At 37.8% G+C, this 24,220-nt stretch overlaps 1 protein-coding gene across 11 annotated transcripts in view; it reads right to left on the bottom strand.

Moving 5' to 3' along the window:
* enah (ENAH actin regulator) overlaps positions 1–24,220 on the bottom strand; it is a 248,100-nt gene that overhangs the window by 35,203 nt on the left and 188,677 nt on the right. For 7 of the 11 annotated variants that reach the window (XM_039749057.1, XM_039749055.1, XM_039749056.1 and 4 more), the window contains 2 exons: positions 8,534–8,853; positions 5,472–6,275 (listed from right to left, as the gene is read on the bottom strand). In XM_039749057.1, the coding sequence (XP_039604991.1) occupies positions 5,472–6,275; positions 8,534–8,853 (1,124 nt within the window). The remainder of the gene's footprint in view (positions 1–5,471; positions 6,276–8,533; positions 8,854–24,220) is intronic. The other 4 variants (XM_039749063.1, XM_039749064.1, XM_039749065.1 and 1 more) reach the window with 2 other exon arrangements.

Below are 24,220 nucleotides of genomic sequence, written 5' to 3'. Positions count from 1 at the left end.
AAAGCACTTATTGCTAAAGTAACACTTCTGCTTCACTTTAGTGATTTTGAGCCCTTATTGCTTAATTTTGTCTTAAACAGCTATTTTAATTGCTCCTTATTATCAATAACATGCAAATGACAAGAGAGAGCAGCATTTCTCCATTTAGCTTATTTACATTTACACCTGTGTGTATTTATCTGCACTATTGGGTTTAATTAAATACTTGGAAGAAAAACGAAGAGAAAAAAGTGAAGAACTGAGAATTACTCGTCCATTTTAGCCTTCAAATCATTTGCTTGATAGAAAGGGAAAGAAAATCTAGGATATGAGAATGACCTGACATAGCAGAGTTAATTTAATTTCATAGCTTGTTAGTGCTTTATTGGCAAGAATTGCTTTCTAATTAAGCAACCAGGTCAGAACAAAAACCTGCAGCCACTGCGGCTCTCCAGGACTGGGATTGAGGACCCCTGGTCTAGGGAGAGGCCACAAAGCAATCAGAACAATCTAGTGTTATTAATAAGTAATTGAAAAGGTGCGTTTATTACAACAGATTTTCAGGCAAAGCCAGTTTGTTAGTACATACCGATGTTCATCTCAGCAGAACGGTACAAGTGGGTTCTCTTCCCCATGGATTACTTCTTCCTGTAAATATTTTTTGGCATCTGAGGTTGCCAGTAATTATTCGCAATACCACTCACCACAAAACCATTCCATCATGAAGAGTTGGTTTCTCCTACAATATGTTTGTCTAATCATGTATCAGGCATGTCTTTACACTGGTACTGTTAGTGCTGTGCAGAGTGGAGGCAGAACCTCTGTGCTTTTCCCGATCGATTTTGGGCGTCATCAGGGGTGTGTTCTTGCTTCTAGTTTATTCATTGCTTGCATGTACTGGGTGATGGGCAAGGTCATGGGGTTCAGTGGCTGTGGGGCATCAGTTAATGAAGAAAGATTCATTGATTTTGATGATGTTGCTGTGATCTTACCGGAGCCAATGGAGGCCCTGATCGGGGTTCTCGAGAGACTGAGCAAGCAGTCTGAGTGTCTGGGCTTGTGAGTGTCCTGAATAAAAATCAAGATCCAGGTCTTTAATGACCTCTTGGGCACAGCCATCAGCAGTGTGTCTGCCTGCAGAGAGAATGTTGACCACATCGAGAGGTTTACTTACCTAGGCAACGACATTCATGTCTCTAGTGACTCTTCCTGTGAAGTCAGTAGACTGCTTGTGAGAGCATGTTGGGAGATCATGAAGTCACTGGAAAAGAGTGTGTGGTGCTCTCAATATCTCCACAAAGGTCCACATCTTTAGAGTCTTGGTGCTTCCTGTTTGGTTCCTAAATGGTTGTGCGACATGAATGCTATCCAGTGAGACAAAGACTGAACTGCTTGAGTACTGTGTCCCTTCGGAGAATCCTTGATTACTGCTAGTTTGATTTTGCACTGAATAAGCAGTTGCTCATGTGCCTCCTGAATGAGGCACATTACCTGCATTGTGCCTCTTATGACACTGCGGGCATGTGGCGCGATTCCCAGATGGTGATCTGGCTCACAGGATCCTCATTATTGAAGACCCAAGTGGCTAGACCAGGCCAAGGGAATACCCAAGTATCACTTGGCTGCAGCAGATTGATGGACATCTCCAAAGGGTGAGACGGGACGTCAGGTCTGCCTGCCTGGGGGATTGCCAAGCAGGATTCAGACAGCAACACATCATAGTGCATGCTTCCCAACCTACGCGTGTGTGTTAATTTAAAAAAAAATATATATATAGAATGAAGTGTGTAGTATAGAATAAAAGTACAGAATGAAATCGTGGAGGGTCTATGACTAACTGTAGTTTAGATTTCTTAAAAATACCATTTTTGAAAAATGTAACTGATGGAGAAATAATATCTTTAAGTCTCAAGGTAAAATTGCTGACTGTTTTGGCTCATGATGGAGAGTAGGTCTGGGGATTTGCCGGTAAATAATAGTGCTGGAGAAATACTGAATCATTACAGCGTGTACAAAATGCAACTCTAAGCACTCTGTACATATTTGTTCACTCTATGCTTAAAACTTGCAGAATGATCAGTATTGCTGAATTAGTAGAAATGGTGCCTAGACTCATCTTATGTTAGTTATTGGTTGAGGAGATGCCCATTAACAGATTAATTACCAAGAGTGATTACACAGCTGAAAATTTTTAGTATGACACAGTGGTTTTGAAAAGCCTCAAGAACCTTCTTTCGGCTGCTCCCATTAGGGGTCACCACAGCGGATCATTATCTTCCATATCTTTCTGTCCTCTGCATCTTGTTCTGTTACACCCATCACCTGCATGTCCTCTCTCATCACATCCATAAACCTTCGCTTAGGCCTTCCCCTTTTTCTCTTCCCTGGCAACTCTATCCTTAGCATCTTTCTTCCAATATACCCAGCATCTCTCCGCTGCACATGTCCAATCCAACACAATCTCGCTGCTCCCAACCATCCAACCTCTCTAATGTACTTGTTTCTAATCCTATCCATCCTTGTCACACCCAATGCATATCTTATCATCTTTAACTCGGCTACCTCTAGCTCTGTCTCCTGCTTTCTGGTCAGTGCCACCGTCTCCAACCCATATAACGTAGCTGGCCTCACTACCGCCCTGCAGGCCTTCCATTTCACTCTTGCTGATATCCGTCTGTCACAGATTACTCCTGACACTCTTCTCCACCCATTCCACCCTGCCTCCACTCTCTTTTTCACCTGTCTTCCACAATCCCCATTACTCTGTACTGTTGATCCCAAGTATTTAAACTCATCCACCTTCGCCAACTCTACTCCCTGCATCCTCACCATTCCACTGACCTCCCTCTCATTTACTCACATGTATTCTGTCTTATTCCTACTGATCTTTTCCTCTCCTCTTTAGAGCATATATCCACCTCTCCAGTGTCTCCTCAACCTGCTCCCTACTATCGCTACAGATCACAATGTCATCAGCAAACATCATAGTCCACGGGGACTCCTGTCTAATCTTGTCTGTCAACCTGTCCATCATCACTGCAAATAAGAAAGGGCTCAGAGCTGATCCCTGATGTAATCCCACCTCCACCTTGAATGCATCCGTCACTCTTACCACAGAGCTTGCCACAGTCACACTCCCCTCATACATATCCTGTACAACTCTTATGTACTTCTCTGCCACTCCCGACTTCCTCATACAATACCACAACTCCTCTCGAGGCATCCTGTCATATGCTTTCTCCAAGTCCACAAAGACACAATGCAACTCCTTCTGGCCTTCTCTAAACTTCTCCATCAACACCCTCAGAGCAAACATTGCATCTGTGGTGCTCTTTCTTGGCATGAAACCATACTGCTGCTCACTAATCATCACCTCACTTCTTAACCGAGCTTCCACTACTCTTTCCCATAACTTTATGCTGTGGCTCATCAATTTTATCCCCCTGTTGTTACTACAGTCCTGCCCATCCCCCTTATTCTTAAATATCGGCACCAGTACACTTTTCCACTCCTCAGGCATCCTCTCACTTTCCAAGATTCCATTAAACAATCTGGTTAAAAACTCTGACACTGCCTTGTCTCCTAAACACCTCCATGCTTCCACAGGTACGTCATCTGGACCAATGGCTTTTCCATTCTTCATCCTCTTCATGGCTGTCCTCACTTCCTCCTTGATAATCAGTTGCACTTCCTGATTCACTAACTCCACATCATCCAACCTCTTCTCTCTCTCTCTCTCTCGTTCTTTTCATTCATCAGCTTCTCAAAGTACTCTTTCCATCTGCTCAACACATTCTTGTCGCTTGCAAGTACGTTTCCATCTTTATCATTTATTACCCTAACCTGCTGCACATCTTTCCTAGCTCGGTCCCTCTGTCTAGCTAATCAGTACAGGTCCTTTTCTCTCTCCTTAGTGTCCAACCTCATACACCTTTTCTTTAGCCTTTGCCACCTCTCTCTTCACCTTGTGCCTTATCTCCTTGTACTCTTGTCTACTTTCTGCATCTCTCTGACTATCCCACGTCTTCTTTGTCATCCTCTTCCTCTGTATACACTCCTGTACTTCCTCATTCCACCACCAGGTTTCCTTTTCTTCTTTCATCTGTCCAGATGTCATGCCAAGCACCCTTCTTGTGGCCACCCTTACTACATCTGCTGTAGTTTCTCAACTGTCTGGTAATTCTTCACTACCAACCACTGCCTGTCTCACTTTCTCCCTAAACTTAACCTTGCAGTCTTCCTTTTTCAAATTCCACCATTTGATCCTTGGCTCTGCCCTCACTCTCTTCCTCTTCTTGATCTCCAAAGTCATCCTACAGACCACCATCCTATGCTGCTTAACTACACTTTACCCTGCCACCACTTTGCAGTCTTCAATCTCCTTCAGTCCTCTCTCCCCTTACCAGTCATACTGCCAACATTCAAAGTTCCTACCCTCAGTTCCACTCTCTTGACCTTCCTCCGGACACAACTCCCCCACTCTTCTTCTCCAGTAGCCCAATTTCTGCCAGCACCCTGTTGACTAACAGTACTGTTGGCGGTCGTCGTTAACCAGGGGCTCGACCAATCCGGTTTGGAAATTTGTATTGTTGTCCGCATATTGATTTGGCAAAATTTTACACCGGATGCCCTTCCTGACGTAATCCTCCCCATTTATCAGGGCTTGGGACCGGCACAAAGAAACACACTGGTTTGTGCTGCTATGGAAATATATTTAGCAAAGACAAATTGTACCACTTATTAAGGAGCTTAGCCAACTCCAACTTCTCCTTGTCTTCCGTACAGATGTCTTGTCATTGGCAGTGAGACCCACTATCATTTGCACTGCCTGTCCTGCTTGGCAACGCAATTGTGTGTAAACCAAGAAAACAGCAGTATTCTCCCAGTCTTACAGTCTGAGGTCTACATTCCATTACAGAGGCAGGTGCTTAACCAAATATCCTGAGCCTTTTTACTAAAGTAAAAAAAATTCTCATATAAACAGGGTTACACTCTTTGGAATAATGTGGAAATTGTGTCCTTGGATCTTTTTGCATGGTAGACAGTCCAATATGAAAACAATGTGTCAGGAAACCCACATAACTTTTAATGTGCTGAAAAATTACGTTCATGCATGAGAATATTTTTAAGCTGAAACTCACTTGCCAAAATATTTTAACAGTAAAATGAATACACAAGTTAAGATTTGGACCTCATCCCCTCCATTTTCATTACTTCTTACAAGATGTTTGAGCTCAACCCGGATTTCACCTTTTTCTTTATTTTAGAACATTTTTATATTAATTTGGAAACATCGGTACATACACTTAACATTTGTTACTACTGATATAACCTGGAATTTCCAGTATTCTATATGCACACCCTCAACTTGTAATATTTAAAATAAACACATTGTAATTATAACCCTAAACTTGACTGAACCACCCCCCAACCCTCCCCCTTTAATTAGTTTACCATCAGCAGAGGTTGAGATCTCAAGAGAAAAGCCTTACCCGGCAAGGTTTGAGGATCAGCCAGCTGAGAGGCCCCCAGTAAAGCCAGCTGCTCTGGAGCAGAGGAGTCTCCCAACACAGAGTTTAGTGAGTGTTCAGCGGAGGCAGGGGAAGCTGCAGAGGGAGAAGGGAGAACACGAGGATGGGATGAGGGAGTTGACACAACAGATGCATTTGGAGAAGCAGGACAGCCTGGAGAGGACGACAGATTGAGAGGTGGAAGGGGTGGAGGTGGTGGAGGGAGAGGGGGAGCTGAGTTTATTGGTGACAATATTGTCTGAGGTGTGAGTGGGGATTCTGGAGGTCCATTACAAGATGCAGGGCAAGGAGGCACCTGGGCTAAAGGGCTAGGGACAGGAAGTGGAAGTACAGGACGGGGGCCAGCTGCTTTACCAGGAGGGCTACTGATCATAACTGGTGGAGAAGGAGGGAGTGGACTAAAATTGGAAGCAGACCATACTATGGATTTTGTGGATGAAGGAGTGGGCGGGGAGGATTTTACTGGAGAAGGAGGAGCAGTTGTTTTGAGAGGGCGTGGTATGGTAGCATAATGAGGCAGCACAGGATGAAAGGCAGAACCAAGAGATGTGGCAAAACGGGAAGCAGAATGCCGCAAAGGAGGAGTGGGGGGTGTGTTGCTAGCTGGAGTGGTTGTTGATGTGCAGTCTGGTACAGAATCTCCCGCTAAGGATGGGACAGGTGCAGCAACTACTTTGGCGTATGACGGTGGTGGTGCAGAGGAAGGCTGGCAGCTGGAGTACTCAGGAGGAGGACTGCTGTACAGCGAGCTGTCTAGAGACGGAGCTGGACATCAGTTGAAAAGACAGGAGTAGGTGGAGGAAGCAGCAGCAGCAGCAGCCATGCAGAACAGAGGAAACAGGAAAGGAAAAAGAGAAAAAAGGGGGCACATCAAGCAAGAGAACTAGCACACTCAACTTTTTTTTCCTCCCTTTTTTTAAAAAAGAAATGAAAACTAGCATTAGCAGAGAAAGGCAAGCCTGAACATCATACATTCTGGAAGAATAGCCAGTTTTTTGTTGGCAATAATACTTTACACAAAGGCTAGGGTACCCTGGAGTCCTAGAAAGTGACAATTACTGCACATTTTCATTCCAACCAATTTCTTAATTTATGTTTAATACCTGCTTTTAATTTAGTGTCATGAATTAAAAGGCTGGACAGTTTAATTAAATCCCGAGACTGATTTATGTCTTCAGATACTAAATTTATGATTGAATGATTTGCCTCAACTCTCTGTCTGTAGTCCCAAATAGCTTCAATTTCACTTCTCTTCTTTGCACAAGATTCTTTTTATATACATTTTGCTACATCTGACTTCACTAGTTTTTAAACATTCTTAATTGTTTCTATTTTTTTTCAACAGACATCTATTAACACAAGACGGTGCAAACAGAAAAGCAGCCAACAGCAGAAAGTCAAATTGTAATCACTGGTATCAGTAAATACTCCTCTTGCAGAAACCATTTTAATCAAGTATTTAAAAACAAACAAGTGGAATAAATAAGGTCTGATGGCTTGTAATCCACTCCGTTTCACCAAAAAAAAAATCACAAAATATTTATTGAACTAGTGGCACAATGAAAACTGCAAGAAATGGTTTGAAGTTAATAAAGTAGCTGGAATGAAAACCTGCAGCCATTGTGGCTCTTCAGGACCATTTGTGTCTGACTTTTTTTTTTAACAAAGGAAGTACTCTTCAGATTTTAGTTACAACAGCTTCAAACTTTTCTAACAAAAAAGATCAATTAAACTGATGCTGTAACTTACAAGATGTATCACCGAATACTTTAACAAAGAGTGGGGCTACAATTTGGTAAAATAAATCTGCCAAAATTAAAAGATTCAGAAATTCTGTAGAAGCTTTTAAAAGGAATACACTCCCAAGCCAATTAACAGGTCTGCTGAAAACTTGCTAATATTCCTCCAAAAACATACCACAGGTGCATTTTTAATTTAAGACCTTACAGCATATTTCAAGAATAAATACATGTAGATCCACACACTATATGCTGCCATCAGAAGTATTTCTTTATATTCTACATCAGCGGAAGACCTTGAACAATGAAGCAGCAGCTTGTAATTACCCTTGATGCCAGTCTGCTATTTATTTGAGGGGATGATTACACAGATTCGCTTAAAATAACAGATTCACTGCTGCAAGAGTCAGGACTAAATTCTTCACTTTTTCTTCATTCAGCCTCACCACTGGAAGATGGCACCGATATATCATTAATGTTAGCAAGTCAGATTAATATCAAGAAATGATGTCTATTAATGTCATAATGAAGTTTTCTTCTGTCACAAACACTGATGGTCTAGGTTTGTTACAAATAACTTAAACAGTAAAATACATTAGAAATTGTGATCTAAACAAATTAATTGTTCTTTCAGGCTTTTTACTAAATTTCACAAATGTCAAATATGCTTATTACATGCATAAGGTCAATCAATATTAACTATATGACAAAAGGCTGTATGTTTAATCCCACCAATGACTGTGTACAACTCTGAAAAAGCAATTTGACCTGCCAATGATTATATTATGGCAACACATTAAACCAGCAGAATGATCTAGTGAAGCATAAAAGGTGTGGTTAAACAGGTACACATTTTCTATATGGTTCTCTGTATATATTGTATAATGTGCAATTGAACTTAACTTTAATTATAATATTTAAATGTAATTTTCAATTATTTTGAGCTGAGCAGAATTTGTTTCCATGCCCAAATTACTTGACTACTAAATGACATGTGAAAATTGCAGAAGTCATCCTGAGAAGAATTCAAACTCATCAACAGATGGAAGCTAGGCCAAGATGATACTGAACTGGTATACCATTTCTTTGCACTTTCTGTGTAATTTTGCACAGGAAACACTTCACTGAGATAGTGCCTATATTTAGAAACTTACCTTCACAGTTATCAAAAACCATGTTTTAAAAACAAACACCACTTACATCATAATCACTGTACTACACAAAGCTGTCAGGTTTATTTATAGTAAAGTACAAGTACATACAAACCATGCTGAGCCGACCTACCATTACTAGACATCCTCCTCTCTCTGTCCCAATCCATTTGTTCTTTTTCAAGCTGTTCCTGGTGTTCCCTTTCCAGTCGTTCACGTTCTAGCCTCTCTCGTTCAAGCCTTTCACGCTCCAGGCGTTCAAGCCGCTCTCTCTCCAGCCTCTCGTGCTCCAAGCGTTCAAGCCGCTCTCTCTCCAGCCTCTCGTGCTCCAGCTGCTCCAGCTCTAGTCGTTCTCTTTCCAGTCTTTCCTTTTCGATGCGCTCTCTTTCAGTCCTCTCCCTCTCTAGTCTTTCTCTCTCTTGTTCCTTTTGTCGCTGCTGTTCCTGCAGCTGCCTATAAAAACAAAATATTAACAAAAAAATGTAATGCATAGCCTTTTAAACATAGTATATGCATAAACATACATATTTACACAACACTGATCCTTCCTCTAAGGTGAATTATTACACTTATAATCACAAATATAAATCAGTACTAAATTATATGAATACAACTAAAATTAACATAAAATAAATGACTCATACTCTTACCAAATCAAGACAACAAAAAAGAATTTTTAAATAAAAGGTTTTGGAATTGTGTTACGAGTTAGTCTAACCACAAGAGGGCAGCAAATGTTTGAGCATTTGTAAATTTTGTGCTTTATTTGAAATTATTCAGTATTTTAGTCCATTTATCCGCTTCGCCTAACTTCTTGTCCAGGTCAGGGGCAGTGAGACAGTACGGAAGTTAAAATTTAATTGAAATAAAATGTCATATTCAAATACTGCTCAATTTTAATAACCTTCTACATGTAGCAAGTATCAAAATAGGGGACACCCTGTAATATTTTTTAGATGTATGACAAAATCACTTGACAGTTCTTTTTGGGAGAAGGCACAAACTTTCCTCTGTACTAAACAACAGCACCAATGACCTCCTGGGATAATGAATTGGTTTTTTTTAGCTCAGCTTGACTGTTCACTCATTTTCTACTATGCAGAAAGAATGGGAATCGCAAAGTCTTGGATTTTGGTGAGAACCTTTTACACTTCATCTTTGATGTTTAAAAAAAGCAAACTGCAATTGTTTTGTAAATGTTACTTATTTCTGGTCAGTTCTGAATTTAGCATAACTGACCAAACCACTGATGGATGCTCAGTGGCTTCAAGAAAGTTTTATACATATAAAGAAAGTGTTACCCTGTAGATATTGATGGGATGCCCTCAAGATTCTTAAAAGAAATTTGCTTTATTTAATTTTCTCGCTAATACTGGGTGCCTCACAGATGTGGTGTGATGAATTAAAATTCCATGCTCAAATACTTTTAACACATCTCAACCCCCTTTTTTAATATAGATACTTCACACATACCCCAAGGAATGTATCAGATTAACTGAAGAGTTCAAATTGACCCTGCTTAAGTATGAATGTGGTTGTGCGCTTGAGTGGGCCCTATGATGCACTAGCTCTCCATCTAGTGTTGCTTTTCATTATGCTACCAGAATGTGCTTCAGAGCAGATCTGAGAATATTGCATTAGAAATTTAAGATTGTTTTGCCTCATAAGCCACTAAGATGACAGCTTCCAACTCGTGATAACATTTTTATGGCGTTTATGCCAGGTATGAATGAATATGTAACCTGTGACATATTAGTGCTCTCTTCAGTGTTGGTTCCCCCATTTATGTCCATGGATATAGGCAGCTGCCCCTTGTGATTTTGAACTGGATAGGCAAGTTAGTAATGGGTGAATTCAAATTTTTAAATGACAACTGAAGACCTATAACTTAATAAAAATAAAAACAGAAAGAGGAGAAAAAAATACTTCTGAGACTTTGTGAATGCTTGAAAAGTATAATATTTGCTCTTACTAAAAAGGCAGCACAGAAGACAGCTTTCATAAATGAGACCACACATGTAACACAAAAACTTAAAAATTGAATTTAATTTTTAAATACATTTTTGATGGTCGAACCAAAAATAGTTTCCTCCTAGAATTCTACAGGCATAACATATCTTCTGACTTGTACATATACAAGTATGATTTTTATTGCCATACTATTTTTTAAACACTCATAAGCACTGGTATCATAAACTGCTTTCTGGCATTGCTAATTACCACCATATGGTGGTGCAGTTTTTCTGTCTCGGAGACCTGACCCTGTCATTAGAGGTCTCTACTGTGTGCTGTATTAATGCCAGCAGCCACCGGCAGTTATTTGAGACAGGCAGCTACAGTGGCCACCCGCCGATAATCCCTGCTATTACATTATGGAAATGATCTGCCATGTGCACTGTGTAAAGTAGCTAATGTGGATCATCTATTTAGAAAAGTAGGATAAGATTTGTGCAAATACAGATGTTGGTTCAGGCAGCAGAATAAAACAGTTTAAAAAAATTGATGAATCGTTTTTTGTAAATGCTTAACAAGATAAAAAGTCAACATTGCCTTTTAAACCATAAACACAAAGAAAGAAAACAACTTAAACTGCCTATTGTGGAGTCAAGCCTAATCATTACATTTGGAAATAAAAGGAGAATTAATACAAGCTTTTTGTTTACCAGAACCGGTCATCCATTTTCATTTCTTGTACAGTACATGTTTCACAAATATCTGACACATTTCTTTGTTTAAGTAACAAATTATGACATGAAAGGATCAGCTTGCCAGACTAGACAGGACTACTAGACTAGACTAGGGACAGGACAGTAGACTCATGATATACTGTGTTCTGAAGATACTGGTATAATAGAGATACAATGTGGAGAAGGCCTTAGGACAGGGTATGCGCGAGGATTTATGGTAATTACGTCCTCAAGGGCAGCAAAGGACGCAGAGTTAAGTAATAGAACACACTGCTCTATTGGAGAAAGGTGAGGCCTAGAAATTTGTCCTAAGAGTACAATACAGAGAGGAGCCACTAGGCAGTGGGTCTCGTACAGAAAATGTCTCATTAGCTGGTGAAATGTTGCCTGTGGTAGTGTCTTGCCAAAACTGATAACTTCAATTTATTCTACAGATATTTGATTGAACACTACAGTAAAGAAAATAAATGATACATTCAGACAACTCATCTTTTGCTCAGTAGAAGTACCAGCTTCCCCAGGCACCTTTAATCTTTTTCACCTAAGCACAGAGCCAGCAATGACTAAACAAATTTGTTAAAAGTGAACAAGTTTTCAATGCATCTATGACCCTGCTGTGTAAAAAACTCATTTATTAAAACATGTCCATCACTCTATGCCATGTTGAGTTTAGAGCCTGTTCATCCTTGTAGCTGCACACAAACATGTACAGTCCTTCGGTGTCTGCTTGCTCTTAAAATAATTTTCTGTATACATGACACATCAACAACATTTATTTATATAGCACATTTTCATACAAAAAAATGTAGCTCAAAGTGCTTTACAAATGGAGAATAGAAAAATAGAAGACACACTAAAAAATAAAAATAAGTCAACATTAATTAACAAAGAATAAGTAAGGTCCGATGGCCAGAACAAAAAAAAAACTCCAGACACCATCACTAAGAGTTCTTTTTATGAAATGAGTAGATAGAGGAATAAGAAGAAATGAGAAATGAGTTGGAAAATGAGGGAGGAAGAAGGAGGGCAAGAAGGAAAGAAAGAAAGATTTTAACTGTGTCTGGGTTTTTCAAAGGCTGATAGAAAAAACAAAATGTGATAAATTACAGTACAGCATAAGAAAAAGTAATCAATTAAAATTTAAACAAGTGACATGCAATTTAACTTGCATTTAATAAATAAGTAAATAAAAAGTTAGTAATAAGAAAATACTGTAACATAATTACATGGAGTAAAAGTGTAAAATGGACTTCATTTCAATGCACACACTTCATAATAATCTATTTGACTCTTGTTTCTCTTTTATCATCAATTCATAAGTTATCACCTCCATGGATTAAAGGTTTATTTAAACTGAACTTAAGTAATCTAACTGAATTTGCTATATTTTAATACACAACTAGCAAGAAGAATTAATGATAGTAAAGTTAGTATTCTACCTACATTGGTGTTTTCCAATTTAGATTAACCAATCCTCCTTTTAAAAAAATACACATAGTTTGAAATGCCCCCTGGTTGGTGGTCTTCCAGTTTTGGAACATCTAGGAGGTACCCTTACCAACATATTTAAAATCACTTTAAGTGGATCTTCTCAATCCAAAAAAGTGGCAGTGCTTAATGCAAGGTCCTCCCATATTGCAATACTCATTACTGTTTCATTAAGAGTAAGTCTAGAAACTTGGGATTAATAAAGTATCTATCTAAACTTTGTGCAGGAACTTCACTTTGACCGCTTGTACAAGTACTTGGGATATCCCTGCTTCAACCCAGAATGTGTGACCACCACAAAGGATGGGCATGTTGAATGACTGATAAATTAAGAATTTAAGCCGTAGACTTCGCTCTTGCTTCTCCATCAAGGTCATGTACAACATTTGCAAAATTGCTGCAGCTGCACTGATTAGTTGGCCAATAAAAAGATCACCCCTATCACCACTTGTAAGACCCTGAGGTATGTGGATGAATGACAAACTTTTGCAGGTGTGAATTCTTGTTCTAAATGCTTTAGACACCACCAAAAACATTCCAGTGGGCATCAAAGATCAGTGCAATGAAGCCAAGAGGATATTGTGATCCACAAACAGATGATCCGTCTCCAAACTCAAATCTTACCCTATTCCTTGTGTTTCACATCCGCTACTTAAAAAAGCTCAGTTTTCATCCTCTTTTCCTCATATATTTCTTTATACTCCATCATTCCTCCATTTAGACACATAATCCCACTCTCACTTTTAAAATACAAAGCATCATTCACAAATGGGCCTCTCTCGTGCCCTGTGGTAGTTTGTTGCATTTAGGACACAAAAACAGAAGAAATTACTGGATTATTTTTTTTCTAAGAAAGACTCTATATTGCTCCTGATGAATTACATTATTGTATGTTTAGAATGTTTATTCATTTTGAAGATGGGCCACACTAATTCTACATCATAAACGGCAATAAGCAAGAACAATACAGTATTAAAATATCTGATACAGGTTGGTTACAGAAAAGTTAAAAACATTTCAGAGGCCAAGTCATACTTTATTAGCTGTGAAACTTTTTTACAGCTATGATAAAAATTACTCTTTTTTTTTTTCCCCAAGCCACATACTCATATTACATATTATCTTCCACATCAATAATGACAACAAAGTTAATTGTGACAACAAAATTAACAAAGCTGATTTTGCTGTCATGTTATTAGCTATTTACATAATAGTATGATGCCCGGCATGTGTAAATATGTTTTAAGTAAACTCAGAATGACACTACTTGCTTTAATTATTGTTAACAGGCATGTTTCAAAGAAATACACTCTCCAGTAATTATGCATCACACCATGCGCACAGTTCATACATATAACACGAGGAGCATGGAAATTTATAGTCTTACTAGGTATGCTGCCTGTTGAAGACAGGTAATAGAATAAATGTAAAAATATTCGCTGTTTCTTACCTGACGTGTAACCCTTGGCGTTGATCCAAAGCATTTCTTTGCAATCCTTGTGTTGTTCTGCACTTCCTTTCTTGAGTGCATTCCCATTAAGCCTGTTTCTCAGATGTTGTCATTTCAAAACACATTGCTCGCCTCCAGTCCACTTTTTGACTACCACTAATGGTAGACTGTTGTGTGTGTGTCAACACATCCTGTCTTGATCGTGTTTGACTGGGCAACTACAGTGTAACTGACCAATCAAACGAATGCAAAACTGACTAACCAGATTGCTGGAGGGACCAGACACACACACTTCAGTGTTTTATTATATGGATTTTAATAAGTTCAGTACAAAGCATAACTCCAATACAAGATCATATAAAAAGAAATCCCTACCTTTTAAAAATTATTGTCTAAAGTCTTGCATTCTCATGTCAGTTTAAATAGGACTTGGATTTTCTCCCCAAGAGCACAAGCAGCTGAATAATGAAATTGTTCAAAGAATCTTTAATAATTTTAGTTACATTACCAGTCACTAACTGTGGGTGCTGTACCCTGGAGTAGAAGATGCTGCATCATCTTGAGCACCTTGCCTTCAATGCCTATGGGAGATACTACAATTGCCAAACAATGTTTCTACTGAAGAAGAGGGCACAAGGTGTTCGTTTTCTCTTCTTACAATGGCAAAAAAAGTTAATGGAAATGATGAACTCATTACAAAAAAAGGGTTTTCTTTGTTTGGCCTGCACTTAAACCAACAAAAAACAGAAGTCTCAAGATGTGTCTATTAACCACTTTATATTGGTGCCGAAGATTTAATGCATTTAAGACTTGAACTTGTGCAATTTTTCTGTTTAGGCTTACTTATTTTTATTGAATTCAGTGGTCAATGTTAATCATCAAGCAAATAAGATTGGAAATTCTGTATGGGGTAAAACATTAAAATTATGGGAAAAGGTTAAACGCTATAAAACAGCTGATTAACATGTAGAGATTTAGACAGAATGTAACTTTTCATTATAATCAAAATGCAAAAACTTATAATAATGACAGAACTAAAGGATATGCAGTTTAATAAACACTATATTCTACTTAACACCTTGAAGAAATTGTAAAGCAATTAATACAAAAAAATTAAGCAAATTTCACACAAATATTAGGAGATGCAATGCAATCACAAGCAGTAAGGAGGAGAAAAAAGAGAGAAGAACTGGAGAAGAACAAAGCATTATGGTAAAAAACAAACACAATGCGACTCAATAAATTAAAACAAAGGTGGGTCTTTAACACAGATTCCAAAGTTAGGATTCTAAAAGCTTAATTTATACATGTTCTAAGTTTATGTTTTACCATTTATTTCTGAAATATGCAAGTCATTAGACAAAGTTTTAAAAGTGAATTTATTAATGCAATTTCAAAAGCGATTACAATAAATTTGTAAAAAACTACATCAGTAAGAGCTCAGAAAAATACTTACACATTGAGCCTTTCAACTGAAGAAAAAATAAATAAAAATAACGGTGCTTTGTTGTAAAAACAGCTGGAGATACGTGCTTTGGCAATTTGATTTGAAACTACACTGATTTTGGAATCTGGATTTAACTTTAGTCTGCTCAAGACATATACTTTAAAAGATTATAATACCAAGTGTATAAGAATTTTAGGGCAATCTTAATGTTCATCATATGAATTTAATATAAAATATTTACAGTTTAAAGAATGGACGATTCAATACTTGCAGAGGTAAAGATCAATTTTATCTAGCTGACACTTTTGCTATATATTGTGTGGAAATATTTCTTGTTAAAACGTGCAACAAAATGACAACCTACTATCTGCTGACTCATTGGATCAAATGGCATATACAAGCTGCATCTATTCAAGTCTTTGTTAGCCACCAGAAAGGTAGAAGAATATTGAAAGATACATGTCACAGTGCCCTTCAATACAAATTCTGAGCAGGATATCAAAGATAGGAAATTCACAAATTTAGTGCAAACCAGTCAAAGTTGATTTATCCATTTACTGCTTATGGACAATAGCAGATCAAGTGCCATTGCAGAACTACTTTATATTCACCATCACCTCAATATATTTTAGCAGTTTTGTATCAATATCCATTATTTATTCCATTTTATGTATACTCACTTAACCCAACTGATAGTTTTTGAAATTATGGAAATATTTTGACAGAAGCTTGACTAATCTTATGCATAGTATGCCTAATTTTTAGGCAGCATTACTTGCTAAAGAATTAAAGTAAAGCACAGTAAGCACAGAACACACCCAAATGCCTTTGTGCTCACTTGACATGATTCTCAACTCTGTAAATGTCATTGACTAGAGTAAATACCACTTTCAAAGTTGAGCCCAACTAGAGCTTTTCAGTTCTCACCCAAATTTCTAAATTGTTCTCAATCCCAGCCCCATGTAACACAGCTGTAATCTCCATCTAGACACTGGGTTTTCAAACTTGAGCAACCTCAAGTGGCTCTGTGGTGGTTGCTTTTTATTTTAAACATTTTATTGATAAGACACTCGTTTTACAAGAGTTTGAGGTGTGAAAACTCTTCTTCAGTGTGCTCAAGTATGAAAAACAAATGGTTTAAATGTTTTGATGAATGTAGGCACATATATATATTAAATGGCTCATCTTTCATTTTTGCTTTGTAATTTTTTCTTATTAAATTACTTACAAATAGCAATGAAACAATAAGCAAAGGATGAAGTAAAAATGAGCCTTGTAGATAGCTGCCACTTTACAATGTCTGTCTTTACAGCACCTATATGCTTCATCAATATTTAGTTTTTAATGTCATATTTTAGTACATCATAACTCATAAATTACAATTATACAGCACAATTGTATGAACATGTGGAAAACTGTCAAATTATGTAGCATATTCAGGATCATACAGTGTAGCAAAAGTTGAGAAATGAGCCAAGAGAATTTTTGTTTATACCACTGAAATATCTCTAAAGCAAGACTTCTAATGCCATTTTTAATGAAAACCATAACTAGATTATTTATAGCTGAATCTTAGAAGAGGCATCTGAGGAGAAATACTCTTCTCTTTACAACACTACATTACGGCACACAGCATTCCTAAAAATATATTATATAGCATTTCTGAATGTAGAAAATCAGAGCAACAATAAGTAATTTGATTAAGAAAGGAGTTTGGCCTTAATCGGTGGGAGCAATAACAGCAGAGAAAAAGGTACTTGAAACCCAGAAATAAAACTCCTAATCCACAGCACAGAATGAAGACAGGCAAAATGGATAACACACTGGGCTTCATCTCTAGTAGAGCAGAGTATAAAACCCCAATGAGTTTTATGGCATTTTTATGGATTTACCATGCATTAAAACAAGCAGTCCTTTACACTCAATCCAGAAGAGATCTAACACTACAACGTGAATCTGAAGAAAATTCATTTTGCTAGGCCATAGATAAGATAAAAATTTACTTAATTCATTAGAATGTTTTGCTTATTCCCCTTCCCAATTCTCTCCCCGTAAAGTAAAACATAAGCATATAACAATGATGGGCAGATTCATATGACATGGAAATGCATTAAAGGAACAATATGCAGTTCTTTCACATACCATTCGCTGTTCCCTTCTAGAACGTCTTTATTTTACTTATTTATTTTCTGGTGAATATTTTAGGTCAATACCTCAAATATAAATTCTTTTATTCTATTGGAAATACTTTTTATATACCCACTTTTGAATTAACATTACATTGCATATATTTCACTTTTAGTGAGCACATACAGGAAGGATCTGATTGGTCCATATGGCTTTTAATCTTATTTACTGCTTTCTACTTTTTATGTCACACATTCTAGGCATTTTTTTCCTCTTGTGTTAATGTAACAAACTTTAATCTTCATTTACAAGTGTCTTATCAATTGCATCACCTAATATGATATCTTGGTCTATAGCAGGCAGAATAAATGTAAAAACCAAAAGCTCCTGAATTGTTTAAAAACATTACAAATAAACTGATAAGAGAAAAAGAACATCAGAGAAAAATGACTCGTTATTAAGGGTGTGGGAGCAGTAAAAACAAGACTATTTTATAAAAGATCTAGTAAAAAGATATAAAACAAAGTAAATTAGTTTTATATGTTGTTTCCTGGCGATATCTTTTTAAAAACTTCTTGAATATTTATTTGTTTATCCAGGTATTCATCCATCCATTCCCATTTTTAATTCAATTCACTGTTGTAGGGATTTGGAGCTTTTTATTTTAGCTTGGTAAGTGAACTCTAAAGCCTTTACATAATATTAATTAAACAGGAAGCACAGTGGCAGTGCCGATCTCTAAAGGGCTGTGTTGTCCACAAATACAAAATGCCATATTATCATTCCAAACAGTCAGGTTTTCAAACAGTCAGGTGAAAAATGTAGGTGTTTTTTTTAGATAAAATATAAAACAAAAAACAGCTACCATGTACAATATTTTACTCTCTTATGCTTATAATTTATTTTCCATTTCTACAGTTCAAAAAAGGAACACACATAAAAAATATATACTGTAGTTCATATAGTTTGATGCCACAAAATACATTACATAAAAGTGTATGGCACACAAATCTTTCATAAACTTAAAGTTTAAATGTTACTTAAATGACACTTAGTAACAGGCAGCAATATTAATTTTATATTTTGACTTTTTCCACTGACATATACTTATAAATGGAACAGAGATAACTTAAAGGTTATTTGTCAGGCTTATGTCACTAAATTTGTAAGGTTTATATTTTACACCTGTTAGGACTTTTGATTTACATGCTGTTTAGCTTCGACACTCCAGCCACCATAAAAAAACAACCTCACACAGCTCCGAAATGGCAGAAAGGACTCCTTTCTGCTCTATGCAGGAGTAGCTCTGCTGCAGCCGCCCTAAGGAAGGTTCCTTGCATTATGAAGGAGATGGGGGAAAGCCCTTAATAGCCTCATCCTCAGAAGAGTCGAATCTGTGACCAATGGCACTGAAAAGGCTGGTTATGAGGATTGTGTCGGTCCCCATGGGTCTGGAGACCATGGTGAAAGCGGTTCCATGCTCCTTGACTTAGCAAAAGGTCACAGGCTGCGGATCTTTGTGTTGGACTTGGTACTCTAATACTGGTGGTGTGGTGAAGGAGATCAATCACATCTTTGTGGATAGACAATGGAGGCTCCTACATAACTGCAGGGTCTACAGAAGTGCCCAGTTTATGAATTCTGACCACAGGACTTCTTGTTGCTACTCTGAAGATGCAGCTTAGGTCCAGTAGGCTTCCACCTACAAGAAGAATGAGGCTTAATGTGGCCAGACTACAAGATCAGGCTGTTTCTAATAAGCTGGGCTGGCTACTTTGAGCAGCTATTTAAAGCTGATCCTCTGGCTAGGCTGCTGGACATCTCTGGATCCATGTTTCTTGAGTCTGATTCAATTAGCTGTAAACCACCTAGTCTCACTGAGATTGCACATGTAGTAAAGCAGCTGAGGATAGGGTAGGCTGCAGGGATCTGTGATAGCTGGGGTGAACAACTTCTGGCTGGTGGTAAGGCATTGCAGGCAATTTTTGTTTCCATTTGGAAGATAGGCACCAACTGACTGGAAGCAGGACTTGTTATCCCTATCTGGAAAGACAAGGGGGATCCAATGGATTGCGACAAATACAGGGGGATAACACTGCTCTTGGTGCTGGGTAAGGTCCTCGCTGGGGTCATCCTCAATACAATTCATGATCACTTGCTCTCCTACCAGCCATCAGAGCAGTCTGGTTTTACGCCTAAGAAGTCTACCATTTACCACATCCTGGCATTGAGGAATCCCACGGAGCGCAAAGCGAATATCGGCAGAGTTTCTTTGCAGCCTTTGTTGATATTCATAAAGCATTCGACCCAGCTGATCAAATTGCCCTGTGGGACCATCCTGAGACTTCGCGGGATCCCCTAAAGATGTTGGATATCATTGCCAGTCTCTATACTGGTACTGTGAGTGCTGTGCAGAGCGAAGGTACAACCTCTACATTCTTCCAAGTTGATTCTGGGATTCGTCAGGGGTTTAGTCTTATTCCTACTCAGTGCTCTTCAGTGCTTGTAGACTAGGTGCTGGGCAACGTTGTGGGGTCCAGCGACTGTGGGGCATCTGTTGGTGAAGAAAGATTCACTGATCTTGACTTTGCCAATTGTGCTGTGATCTTTGTGGAATCAACAGAAGCTCTGATTGGAGCTCTCCGGAAACTGAGCGAAGAATCTGAGTGCCTGGGGGCCTGCAAGTGTCCTGGATAAAAACCAAGATCCAGGCCTTCGATAACTTCTTGGGCACTGCTGTCAGAGAGTGTCAACCACGTTGAGACATTTAGTTACCTCGGCAGCGACATTCATGTCTCTTGTGACTCTTCCTATGAAGTCAGATTAGGAGAGCGGTTGGGGTTTGCGAGAGAGGTCACTGGAAAAGGGTGTGCAATAGGACGAAGGTCCAAGTCTTTAGAGTCCTGGTGCTTGCTGTTTTGCTATGAGTGTGGAACATGGACACTATCCAGTGACCCAAAATGAAGACTGGACTCCTCCTGTACTGTATCTCTTCGGAGAATCTTTGGTTATCGCTGGTTTGACTTTGTGTTGAATGAGCGATTGCCCACGGGGTCTGAAATGAGACACATTACCTGCACTGTGAGGGAGTGTCAGTTATGTCACTACGGCCATTTGACACTATTCCCCAAGGATGATCTGGCTTGCAGAGTGGATGGACCAAGCCAAGGGAACACCCATGTAACAACTAGCTGTAGAAGACATGGTCATTTCCGGAGAGTGAGACTTAATCATGTGTCTGCTTTGGGGGTTGCCAACCTGGCTCCTGAGCGGTTTTGTTGTGTGGTGCGTGTAGCAATGCGCTGTACAACAGTGTATGCTCCCCCGAGCATTTCAGCCATTGAAGGGTCTAATTGCGCACACACTGTAAGACATATACGAAAGTGTATCATTTAAAAAAATCTTAGTATGCATTAACTTTACCAATGCGTCAAACACATTAAAATATATAATTAAAGCCAGCAGTATGTTCTTTAATTTGTAATTTTCCTTTGTTTTGTTTAATGAGCATGGAAATAGTTGTAACCTTCAAATAGCATAGAATGTTTTTAATGAAAACTATAAAAATGATTTGAATTTGAGGAGTGAAAAATTTCTTCTTAAATGTTCAGAGTAAATTCATAGTAACCTAATAAAAAGGATATTAAGAGCTTGTCTGAATGCATCTTTTTATAATTTATTTATTAAGTTTTGTATAAGGTAAACATCTGATACCCCCTACCAAAAACACCAAAAGAGGTGTCAGATAATAATTACTTGTTTAATTGCTAACACTAACATCATGTTTTTTTTGTTTGTTTTTTTAGTACATAATTATTCCATATACATTATATTCTGAATGTTATCCCAAGGCACTATACTTGAGTGGCAGTATGACTGTGCAGTAGTCTCACAGGTCCAAAAGACTGGGCATGAATCCTGTCAGTGTACAGTTTGCACATTCTCCCCTTGCCAGTGTGGGTCTTTTCAGGTTATTCTGGCCAGTAATTCTAAATTTATACTAAAACGAACTGAGCATACAACCATAGCTAACTAGATAGACTTTGTCTCCTTTTGATCATAAGATTAGAATAAACAGGTTTTGAAAATAGATGGATACATGATAATGGTGTGGAAAGCAACACATTGTCATAAAAACTAAATAATCAAAAACTGCAACATACTTTATACATGGAAAAAAAAGTGTTACAGTAGTACTACACACCAAAAGATAATCAAGACAGTTCCATAAAGCACTCTGGATTCAGCTGCTTCCAACTTTTTTCTGCAATTTAGTTTTATTTGATTTACTTCACGTTTTTTTAAAAATGTCTTGAATCTTCAAGTAAATGTCATTAAAATCACTTTCATCATGCTACTTCACTTGTGTTCTGACAAAGGATGACAGCTGAAATGTCCTACATCATCTTCTTCTTCATCATTACCAGTCACGAAAGAATACATTTTAAGAGACCTTAAGGCTAAAAGGCCTGGAAAATGGCTAAGGTCTTTTCAGTTTTATTTTATTATATATTTTTAAAGAAACAAAAAAAGAATTTGACATGTTACGAACAGCCAGACTTATTACCTTATTTACCGCATACATTTCTTTTTTAAGCAAAGAGTACTGCAGTTCGTTTCCTTATTTTTTCAGAGCTCTTTGGTATGAAATTGAGGAACTCGCTCCGGAGGCAACTCTTTTCCCCACCATCTGTCTTTTTGGCTTCTTGTTGCCAAGGAAACAGTTGCTAAGAGATTCAGGAAGGCAGAGTTCTATGACATGATTAAGTTCTTATATATTATTCTTCGTTTATTCAACATTACACATAAAATGGTCAAGAAACATGTTAGTTTCAATCTGCTTTAAAAAGTTTAGATTTTTTACTCCAGAAAGACAATATTATTATCTATGATTCTTCACAAAACCTGCTTTTAGAAATTGCATAATATGTTTTTTTTGTTCAGTGCTGCTGTTGAATGCTGTTTAAAAATGCATAGCTTGGGTTCAATGGTTTCAGTTGTAAGATTCAGAAAGTTGTAACATTTAGTGCATAAAACATTTAATGAGTAAATTTTTTGGTGTAAAAAAGTAGTCCTAACCTATACACAACATTCCATATAATGTTTATTACAGGAGTATACAATACTTTTATATCATGATTTTTATGAGTAGCAAAAATGATATTTTTGACACATTTCCTTTAGCTCTAGTATTTATGTTAGAATTCTTAGAATAGAAAAAAAAAATTAAAAATAAAGCTGCTACTATTCAGACACATCCTGGCTACATATAGTAGAATTAGCAGTAAACACCTATGTGATATGGATAAAGTTGGGACTGAAGATAGTTGAGTCAAAAATGCAAAGACAGACCAGAATTCTTCAATATAAGGAAAAAGTACACTCAGGTTATATTAAAAAAAAAAAAATATGATAAAAATATTTTAAGAAATTATTTCCTAATTACTTAAGGCAAGCACATTATGACCTTCCATATCCAAAAAACTTACAGGGTACTGTTAGTGCTGCTAACTGGCAAGTTAGTTAGAAGTAGTATCTCTACTGCCAAGGCCTACTGCTTAGGCCAAAGGGTTCATTAAAATTTTTCAGGCAGCACAAAAGCTGCAAAACTTGTGATTAAGTACAACAGGCATGTGAACACATTGGCAGCACAACAAATGAATGAGTCAGGGGAAAAAGTAGTCTGCAACATCAAGAGCAGCTGTGCGGTCTGAGTGATGTCAGCAGAAAATTCTGCCAATTTAAAAAAAAAAAAAGCAAACAGCATTGGTAGCATACGGTGTGTAAAGAATTCAAGTTTTGTTTCAAATGACAGCACTTGGAATAGGACATCAGCTGTATTTAAAGCCTACTGCAATGATTCATGTTCATTACATACTTTGAATTGGGAATATAAAAGTTTAACATGTATTTGTTTAAGGTTTTAAATTGTTTATTCAACAAAGTCCAAGTTTAACTAACAAGAGAGTTAATTAAAGCAGCTAAGGAGACAACAACGTGTTGCCGAATTGCTTGTGTATTATGTTCTGCATCTGTTTACACACAGTGTATTCATACACACACAAAAAAAATCTCTCTTTTCTTTTAATCTTTGTTGTGACCCAGAACAGAACACAGTTAGGCCAGAGGTCAGAAACCTGCTGCTTCTCAGCTGAATGAGGCCCTTTAAACACATGTAGAGAGCTTTAGCTCTAGAGACATAACTGCCAAGGCCACAACAACATCCTCCAGTAAATAAATCACAAAAGAATCTGAAGCTGTTAAAAAAGCCCTCCCTCTAAAAGCACAAAAGATAGTCAGCAAAAAATAAGCCTCAGTGGCCAAAGCTCTGCTGGAGGCCAAATATCTTAACAGAGAACTTTGATCCCATGTTAATGGGTAAGGGCTTGGTGGTGTTTGAGGGGGTCAGGTGCATAGCTTCGTAATGCAAAAGTGGTGCCCCCATTTAGGGTATCTCTGTAATGATGTTCAAACCATTCTTCAGATATAACTGAGAAAGTGTCCTTTCCAAACAGGAGAGCTGTGCTCTTGCTCTTGCAAGGCAGATCAGGCTATGAGATAAAAAGAATGCTATTCTTTTAACAATCTGCATGCAAATTCAACTGTATGGACCCCATTTCC

Source organism: Polypterus senegalus, chromosome 3 (genome assembly GCF_016835505.1).
Source record: "Polypterus senegalus isolate Bchr_013 chromosome 3, ASM1683550v1, whole genome shotgun sequence".
NCBI lineage: Eukaryota > Metazoa > Chordata > Cladistia > Polypteriformes > Polypteridae > Polypterus > Polypterus senegalus.
The sequence above is the reverse complement of the archived record's forward strand: the minus strand, read 5'-3'. Positions and strand labels throughout refer to the sequence as shown.